Raw genomic sequence first — 10140 nt, 5'->3', positions numbered from 1 at the left:
CTACGCTGTTAAAAATGCACCAGGGCTGTGCAAAGCATCTGGTGACAGAGAGCTCCTCCAAGAAGTTCCCTTCACTAAAATACTGGCCATTCATGTTTGATACACGATCAATTGCACAAAGACTCAGATTGGGTACAACTGTGGCTTTATTGCAGTCAGATGCATGGCCTCCTACTGCAGCTGGCGAAATGGCAGATCAATGGAGGGCATGCATATTTATACAGCTCCTAGTGGGCGGAGCCAGCCGGCAGGGGCTACCAGCGAACCTGTAGTACAGGTCCTACCTTACATCCCCTAATACAGGCGTACACAGTGGTTCACCACAATGTTGCTGTCCGAAAGCAGCGTTCATGATGTTGTAGATGCTTGACAAGCAAACAAAAAAAAGGTGCGTATTTATATAGCGCATTTCTTGACCAACGGACACCTCGACGCACTTTGCAGCCATTGAAGTACTTTCAAGGTGTCATCACCATTGCAGTGCAGGAAACATGGCAGCCAATTTATTCACAGTAAGATTCCACAAAGATCTATATGGTAATGGGCAGATAATCTGCTTTTGTGATTTGGATAGAGGGTGAGATATTGGCTGGAATTCTCCAGCTGTTGGGATTTTCGGTTCCCACCAGCAGTGCACCGCCACCTGTGGATTCCGCAAATGCATGGGGTGGCTTCAACGGGAAATCCCATTGACAAGCGGTGAAAGTAGAGTTCCCACTGCCAGCGAATGGCGTGCCACCGAGAAACATGCGGCTGGGGGCCCGAAGGTCGGGGGTGGGGGCGGTGGAGAGGGGGGAATTTCCCTGCCGTTCCTCAATGATACTGTCATGGAATCTTTGACACCCACTAAGGCAAGCAGGTGGTGAGCTCGGTTTTAACGTCTCATCCATCAAGAAGCTCCCAGCTGCGACAGTGCAGCAGCCCCTCGGCACTGCACTAGAATGTCAGCCTGTCTGTGCTCAGGATGGCACTGGGACGTTGGAGAGTAACTGTTGCGGCATCATGAATGATGGAAATTTGCTGAACTGCACTTTAGGAACCAACATCTTTGTACCATTGGGGTGCATTTGGTGACTTGTCAACAGGTGGGACCTGTTGCAGGGACGGGTTCTGGAGCAACAGGCTCTGTTGTAGGGATGGGACCTGTTGCAGGGACGGGTTCTGGAGCAACAGGCTCTGTTGTAGGGATGGGACCTGTTGCAGGGACGAGTTCTGGAGCAACAGGCTCTGTTGTAGGGATGGGACCTGTTGCAGGGACGGGTTCTGGAGGGACCGGTTCTGTTGCAGGGACTGGTTATGAAGGGAAAGGTTCTGGAGGGACCAGTTCTGGAGGGATGGATTTTGTTATAGCGACACGTTCTGGCAGGACAGGTTCTGGAGGATGGATTTTGTTGCAGGGAAGGGTTCTGGAGGGACAGGTTCTGGAGGGATGGGTTCTCTTGCAGAGATGGTTTCTGGGGGGATTCGTTTTGTTACAGGGACGGGTTCTGGACAGTCGGTCCTGTTGCAGGGACGGGTTCTAGAGGGACGGGTTCTGTTGCAGGGACGGGTTCCAGAGAACGGGTTCCAGAGGAACGGGTTCTGGAAGAACAAGTTCTGGAGGGACGGGTTCTAGAGGGACGGGTCCTGTTGCAGGGACCAATGTAGAAACTCGCAACAAACTCCCGCGTCCTGGTGAGCTGCTGTCTCCTGGCAACAGGCCCGGACACGTCATTTCCGCGCGGAATGACAGCAGATGAAATTGACAAGTGCAGCTCAGTGAGAGAGAGACACATACCCACACACAGAGACACAGAGACCCGCACAGAGAGGGAGGCAGGAGGACCGGCTGCAGGCACTGCCCAATGCCACACTCAGGCAGATCGCCCCCCAGGGCTGCTGTTCGCGGGGGATCCGCGATCAAACTCCCCGGCCGACCTCCGGCTGCTGCAGGCAGCGAGATGCAAACAGCGAGCGGAGTGAAGCTGAGAGGCTGCGGGTTCCCCTGAATCCACCAGCACTCCCTCCGCGGCCAAACTCCAGCAAGTGGCCGCAGCCAGCCAGCCCCAGCTGCCCCCACCCCTCTCTCACTCTCCACCATGTCCACCGACCTGGAGCGGATGTCCCTCAACTCCTCGGCCAACTCGCTGGTGTCGGGCAGCGGCTCCAGCGGGCGATCCCTGTCGTCCAACGTGAGGAAGCTGCACAACTCGCTGAACGTGCTGCTGAGCGACTGCGAGCGGGAGCAGTTCATCCACTGCCTGAACGTCTACCACTCCAGGAGGAACGTCTTCGACCTGGTGCAGACTCTGAAAGTTATCCTCAACAACCAGGGCAAGAGGCAGCTGCTGCCCATGCTGCGGCTGGTCATCCCGCGGTCGGACCAGCTGCTCTTCGACCAGTACACCTCGGAGGGGCTGTACCTGAGAACGGAGCTGCTGGCCAGCAGCGGCAGCGGCAGCGGCGGCGGGCTGGGCAGTGAGAGCGGCCAGAGCGGCGGCCCTAGCCTCCTCCAGGTAAGGGCGCCCCTTTCCTCATCACTTTGCAGCGCCACTGATTGGGAGCCCAATGTTTGCCCGCACTGCTGTCCCGATACTTAGCTTAAGTGCGCTAATTAATAAATAAATGAATGGAATTAAACACCGCGTTGAATATTTTAGAGTTTCAGCTGAAGATCAGTTGATTTTTTTTCTTTACTGTTAAGTTAAATGTCCAACTCTGCCTTCCTGTGGGGTAACACACTCTCATTATTCTGACCTGTTACCAACACTCACAGCATTTGCTTAACCCTGCGATCCAGCAGGCTCTAATCCCAGTTGACTATTATTCACACGCGCATTATTGCATTCAATGCTCGAACACCTTTCGCTCCCGACCATGACATTCTCGGCGAAGATATTGTCCTCGGAAAAGACGAAAAGCGCATTTAAGGCAGGGGACTGAGAAATATGTTTAAGCAGCGCAGTGAGGTCCCAGGCACAGGACTGGCGGACACCAGGCAGTCACCCTGAAGCTTCTGATCGAATTCAAGATAATAATCTCGCGTTTAATTGTCAGAGTCTAAGTCAGACAGCAATGGTGGGAGACGGCGAAGAGAGTTCTGTCCACTGCAGTTAAACATTCAGGTTAAAGCGGTGGAAAATCAGCAAGTGTTTGTTAAAGTAGTGGGCAATCTACGGGCTCTGAGTACTATCCAGCTGTATCACTGGGGGAAAAGCAGTTGCCAATATTGTCACTCGGGGTATTTAAATCCTCTGAGCCCCAAGATTCAGGATTAGTACCCGTCCCGTTTGGAGGTGTTTTTAAAAAAGTCTCATGAATTAATTATTTTTAAAAAAAAAGGATCATTGGTGGCCTTCAGTATGGCTGGGGACTCCCGGGAATGTCTTCCATGTCGGTCCCACAATGAGCAAGAGTTCATTGGAAAACCCGCCAGTTTATTCCGCTCATCGTGATCTGGACGAGTGTATTTTTCTCTCCCCTCTTCCCTCACTCAATGGTATTGAACATTTTTACCAACTAACTTGGTGCCCGGGGCGGAGAATTGAGTGTCCTGAAGTTCAAAGCGACCAGGAGCAGCCGAGCGCATGGATGGGGGCATCCGTGAAAATCCTGTGGTGAGAATCATTTGCCAAAAGTGTCTGAAGACAATTCTAGTGGTGTTAAAAATGAGGGCAAAGAACAGCGGCTCTTCACTGGATCGAGCCGTTAAGGGGTTTTTGTTAAAATATCTATTGCGGGAGTGAAATCCAGGTTTAGCTTGGCTTATCGTAGCTTTCATTTGTGACCAGTGAATTGTGGTTTGCACATGACTGCAGAGTGAATACAGAAAAGGACAGTTCAGAGAGTATATAGAGCTTGCTTTGTCCATTTATAGAAGGTGATGGGGAAGGCGGGTCACTTACTGTAAATATCTGGGACACAGCAATTAAATAATTAATTGGACTAAGATAACTTGTACCCTCGAATATCAGCTCTCTGCCAGAATGACTACAACTTATTTAACTGAGAGGACACACGTAGGTTTGCTATTAATACATCAGGACTGTGCAATGCCTAGTCAGCTCTTGGCATTTACCCGTGCACTGTATCTTCAGTATGACACAGGCAGTTTCTGTGTCCCACAGGAATTGGTGAGCAATTATCAGCCGCGTGTGTTATACATATTTGTAACAATTGGGGGGGGGGGGGGGGGGGGCAATACATTTCAACATACCACAATTTCCTGAGGGTGATTTGATGGGTTCCCGCGATCTGAGGTTTGAGTTAACCTCCCGAGAGCTGGAATCGGGGCAAGTACAGCTACAGAACACCCCGCTGGAGATAGAGGAGTGTGTCTGAACTCCATACTGACTGGGTACTGTGTACGCTGCACCTGAGCCGGTAGGCGGAGTATGGTTCAGGAAGAAACGAGCAGATCTGAAGCAGGGAGATTGGTCCGGGCATCAAGTGGCGTTTAGAAGTGTCAGATTATCTTTGCTCCCAGTCCCCTCAAAGCAGAAAACGCAGGACAAAAAGTCAAAGTCAAAGGACGGGGGTGTGGAGGGAGAGGAGGAGGAGGGGAGGAGGAGGGAGGAGAGGGGGGGGGGGGGGGGGAGGGGTGGCGAGAAAGATAAGAATTCAGAGCCCACTGGTTTTTAACCCAGTCCCCACTGGTTTTTAACCCAGTCCCCACTGGTGGAAGGGAAATCTCCCCTGGCTGCCTGACTGACTGAAATGAAATGAATCTGAGCAATTTCCTCGTCGTTTCAGGAGGCTAGCGTGTGGAATTGACTGGTTTGCCACAGGACTGACAATAAGTTGCCACTTTCCCTAAAACAAAACAAAGGAAGGAAGAGAGAAAATTGAAATATTGAATTTGGGCAGGTGCATTGATCTTCTGAGCTTGAATTCGTGGCATGTTGCTTGTATAGTCTGCAGAGAGCCATTCCCTGTCTTTAATACCCAATACAACTGATCTTTATGGGTTCTGTTTAGACACCAGGTGCAAAAGACGAAGGCATTGTGTTTGTTTTTCAACAAAGAAAATAGGAAAATAAAATCCTTGCAGCTTGTTAGTCATAATCTTCGCTTGAAGCCACACTGCTAACAATCGGTGAAGGGATGGAAAATATGATTGTTAATAATAGGTGGCCATTTAACGTGTTTGATCGCTAGTTTTCTGCCCGAATTGTAACGGAAGCATGCATGGGTTTCAAGCAAACAGCTAACGGCGTCCAATAGATTGTCGCAGGAGGGATGCCATCTAAATAAGTTGAGCTTCGGTCAGCTCCTTTATCATCAATCATCACCGACAGGCTCCAATTGCCAGTGAATTTTCAGTTCCAAGTGGGAAACTGCTGCCATAATCAGCTAACTAGTGAATTATTTTCCAGTCAGATCAGCGGCTGCAGTGACAAATGGCAACTGTTGAACAGCCGATTCTTTTAAATCGGGAAATGGAGACCTTGAAAAGCAATCAGCTATTTGCTAATCCTCCCCTTCCTTCTGCATTTTCACACAGCACTTATTCTGACCCTGTGATGTCCCAACGCAGCTCACTTCAGCCATTGAAATACTCGTGAAGTGTTTTCACTGTTCTAATGTAGACAGACAAGTTGCGCACAGCAAAATCCCACAGCAATGTAATCACTCACCTGATGAAGGAGCCACGCTCCGAAAGCTAGTGATTCCAAACAAACCTGTAGGAGTTTAACAAGGTGTTGTAAGACTTCTCACTGTGTCCACCCCAGTCCAACGTCGGCATCTCCACATCATGGCAATGTATAATGACCAGGCAATCTGTTTTGATTGCAGGGTGACATCCATTTGGAGGGGGTAATTGGAGCATATGTGAGATTGAGACAACTGACCCACTTGATTCTTTAAGAAATTGGTTGAAATATAATGTAAAAGGAATTTGAAAAGTTATTGACACTAAAACCACAACATGTTATCTTTAAAATGAAGGCTTCTCTTGGAATGAAATAGTTTCGAAAGTGAGAAAGTATGTGTGTAGCTCTTAAATGTGCAGAGTTGCAGATGTATGATTGACTCCATGATTCCATGTGTTACCTTTGGGGAAAACATTACCTTTCGGAATAAAGGACAAAGAACAATACAGCATAGGAACAGGCCCTTCGGCCCTCCAAGCCTGTACCAGTCATGATACTGCCCGTGGCCAAAACCCTCAGCACTTTCCTAGTGCCGTATCCCTCTATACCCATCCTATCCATGTATTTGTCAAGATGCCTTTGAATGCCGTTAATGTATCTGCTTCCACAACCTTCCCTGGCAACGCGTTCCAGGCACTCACTGCCCTCTGTGTAAAAAACCTGCCTTGTACATCTCCTCTAAACTTTGTCCCATGGACCGTAAACCTATGTCTCTGGTGACTGACCCCTCAACCCTGGGAAAGAGTGCCTGCCTTTCCACTCTATCCATGCCCCTTGTAATCATGTAGACCTTTATCGGGCAGCACGGTGGCGCAGTGGTTAGCATTGCTGCCTCATGGCGCCGAGGTCTCAGGTTCAATCCCGGCTCTGGGTCACTGTCCATGTGGAGTTTGCATATTTTCCCTGTATTTGCGAGTGTTTCGCTCCCACAACCCAAAGATGTGCAGGGCATGTGGATTGGCCACTCTAAATTGACCCTTAATTGGAAAAAATAAATTGGGTACTATAAATTTATTTTTAAAAATGTAGATCTCTATCAGGTCACCCCTCAACGTCAGTAGTTCTAATCAAAACAGTCCGAGTCTATTCAGCCTCTCTGCATAGCAAACACCCTCCAGACCAGGCAACATTCTGGTAAACATCCTCTGCACCCTCTCCAAAGCCTCCACATCCTTCTGGTAGTGTGGCAGCCAGAATTGTGCGCAATATTCCAAGTGTGGCCTTACCAATATTCTATACAACTGTAGCATGACTTACAAGTTTTTATACGCGATGCCCTATCCAATGAAGGTAAGCATTCCATATGCTATCTTGACTACCTTGTCCACTTGTGTTGCCACTTTTAAAGATTTGTGGACCAGCACGTCCAGATCTCTCTGACTTTCTACATTCCTAAGAGTTTTGTCATTTACGGTATATTTCCCTTCTATGTTAGACCTACCAAAATGCATTACCTCACATTTATCTGGATTAAACTCCATTTGCCATTTCACTGCCCAAGTCTCCAACCTATCTATGTACTGCTGAATAGACAAAAGAATATCAACGTGCTAACATTTCTGTCTGATGACATTCTGCACAGTGCAAAGCTGAAGGAACTTTTAAAATAAATATTTGTTACTTACTGTATAACTCATGACATTGCATGCAATATTTTATTGTTATCAATACAAGTTAGCTCTTCCAACAGTTATATTTGAGAATATGTTCAAGGGTCCAAAAATATGCAGATTAGATGGATTGGACATGCTAAATTGCCCTTAGTGTCCAAATAGGTTGGGAGGGGTTACTGGGTTACGGGGATAGGATGGAGGTGTGGGCTGGGGTAGGGTGCTCTTTCCAAGGACCAGTGCAGACTCGACGGGCCGAATGGCCTCCTTCTGCACTGTAAATTCTATGACTCTATGTTGTGTTGGGTATTTTCTATCTGTCCTTTATTGTATTTTTATTTTCTAATTGATATGTTACTGTTACTCCCACTGGCTGGTCTCTGTGCAATTAAATGTATTTCTTTCTTCCCACAGCCATTAGACACCCAAATTTCCAGGCCAGTGCAAGTAAATTTCAGCACCGATCAACAAACAGCACCTTTCTATCAAAGCTTGGTGATGAAAGAAAATTATGGCGAGATCAGACAAGTGGCACTGAAAAGAAACAAAACAAACGAGGGTTTGGGTTTCAGCATCCGAGGAGGGGCTGAGCATGGCGTCGGGATCTATGTGTCGCTTGTTGAACAGAACTCACTGGCTGAAAAAGAGGGACTTCGCGTAGGAGATCAGATCTTGCGAGTGAATGACAAGGTGTTTGATAAAGTCACCCATGGGGAAGCTGTTAAGGTGAGCCTTCCAATTGAAATAATAACATGCATTGGTACAAGACCAACAAACCACGCCAGTCAATCTTTCCTGCTTTTATAACACCTCTTTTCACACAAAAAATAATATTTAGTTCATTTTTTTATCGAAGCTGGAAGAATTCAGACACAATATAATAAACTCTGGTTTCCACTTTAAGTATGAAATTCATTGCAACATGATGAATAGAATATCTGGATACAATAACTGCTTTGCAGGCAGAGATTACATCTATTTTAGCTGAGCGCTGAATCGAGTTCTAATTACAATGTTGTTGGAGTGAAGAGTTCTTCAAGGATCGCCAGATTATATAATATATGCTTGTGTACACAGTGTATTATGTTGAAACACAATCACACATTTAATTATTTGCATAATTCTGCAACCTTTGCTTTGTGGTAGTTAGGCAACTGAATACATTAATACATGAGGAGCCATTGAATATAAAGTTCAGATCACTAATGAGAAAGACCTAAGAACTCACAAAGGCTGAAATGCCAAGTGAAATCAACAAAAATTCTATGTTACTTGTATACATTATTTTCATGTAATTATTTAGTGAGCAAGACTTTTGGGACCAGCTAGTTGGACAACAGAGTGTTTTTCTGATCTTGAACTTTTCCTGTGACTGTATTTTATTTAGTCACGAGTGTCAGCCGTTCAGAAACTTTAAATTGTCAAAATTGTTCATGCAATCATTCTCAGGTTAACGTGTCCATCACCCCATACTATTAACCCAATTGTAAACCATTCATTTGGAGACACTCATTGTCGTAGATTCAAAAGTTAATAACTAGCTCGAAAATTAGTTGAAGTCACCTTATTTTTATCTAATCATGGTTGATTGCCAGCCAAAATCTCACATCTTACTTAGTGTTGATTGCTGCTGTTACTTTAAGATGGACTGTGTAGCTCTTCTGTAATCTTTAACTGAAGAAGCTGGAATGAAATATCATAACCTCCCTCTGTTAGCCGAGGCATAGAATAGGAGAGTTGGAAAGTTATGTTGGAACTGCATCAAAGACCCGTTAGACCATAGCTGGAGAACTATGTGCAATTGTCGGACTGCACTAGAGGTAAGATGTGCCAGCACTGCAGAGAAAATCCACAAGGTTGTTGTCAGGATTGGAGAACTTTAGTTACGAGGAAAGATTAGTTAGGCTGCGGTTGCTTCCTTTAGAACAGAGGAATCTGAGGAGAAACCTAAGTGTAAAAAAAAAGAATGGATAGGAAGTCTCTTTTCCCCTTTATTGAGTGGTCCATACTATAGATTTTAGGTAAGTACTGGGATATGCACTTGAAGTATCCTAACCTACAAGGCTATGAACCAAGAGCCAGTGGGATTAGGTTAAATGGCTACTTGTCAGCTGGTGCAGACACTGAGGGCTGAATGGGCTTGTTCCATGCTGCAAATGTCTGAAATTCTATGAATCTTTTCGTATCAAGGTAACATTTCCTAGTTTATTACAGAAGGCCCGTGGCAGTTTAAATATGTACAAAATAGGATTGAATCAGTGGAGCAAGTTACAATAAATAAAGCCATTGAAGCATTATAAGTTCTCAAAGTTAGATTATTGAATGTATACTCCATCTGCCACAGCATAACATTTTGCAATGCATTTTTAAATAATAGCTTTGTGGGGCTTTTTTCTGATCTATTTTCTCCACAACTCCTGTGCAGAAGCCATTGACTGCTTACCCAGGGCATATGCTATCCTGGCATACCTTGCCCAAGTGGCCATCATTCATAAGTGGGTCTCATTCAATATACACTAGACCAGCAGGCTCTGCTGCACAATGATTTAGATTCAGAACTCTGCCATCCCTAAAGCAGGGAACTGAGACCAATTTGAAAAAAGAAAATTCATAGGAGGTGGGTGTTTCTGGCTGGGCCAGCATTTATTGACCATTCCTATTTGCTCTTGAACTGAGTGCATTTCAAAGGGTATTTGAAGAGTCAACCATGTATCTGTGGAACTGGAGTCACATGTAGGTGAGACTAAGTAAAGATGACAGATCTCCTTCCCTAAAGGGTATCAGGGAACTAGATGGGTCTTTACAACAGTTGGCAATGGCTTTGTGGTCATCATTAGACTTCTAATTCCTGATCTTTCTTGAATTAAAATTTCACCTCCTGCCACGGTGGGATTCAA

General features: G+C 46.1%; 1 protein-coding gene across 5 annotated transcripts in view; it reads left to right on the top strand.

The window, feature by feature from the left end:
* Positions 1 to 1741: 1741 nt before the first annotated feature.
* Positions 1742 to 10140, top strand: part of whrna (whirlin a) — a 251445-nt gene continuing 243046 nt past the window's right edge. For 2 of the 5 annotated variants that reach the window (XM_038781827.1, XM_038781825.1), the window contains exons 1-2: positions 1742 to 2495; positions 7658 to 7969. In XM_038781827.1, the coding sequence (XP_038637755.1) occupies positions 2079 to 2495; positions 7658 to 7969 (729 nt within the window). In that variant the 5' untranslated portion in view covers positions 1742 to 2078. Of the gene's footprint in view, positions 2496 to 2846; positions 3597 to 7657; positions 7970 to 10140 lie in introns of those variants that run through there. The other 3 variants (XM_038781826.1, XM_038781823.1, XM_038781828.1) reach the window with 2 other exon arrangements.

The sequence above is a fragment of the Scyliorhinus canicula genome, chromosome 21 (assembly GCF_902713615.1).
Source record: "Scyliorhinus canicula chromosome 21, sScyCan1.1, whole genome shotgun sequence".
NCBI classification, from domain to species: domain Eukaryota; kingdom Metazoa; phylum Chordata; class Chondrichthyes; order Carcharhiniformes; family Scyliorhinidae; genus Scyliorhinus; species Scyliorhinus canicula.
The sequence above is the reverse complement of the archived record's forward strand: the minus strand, read 5'-3'. Positions and strand labels throughout refer to the sequence as shown.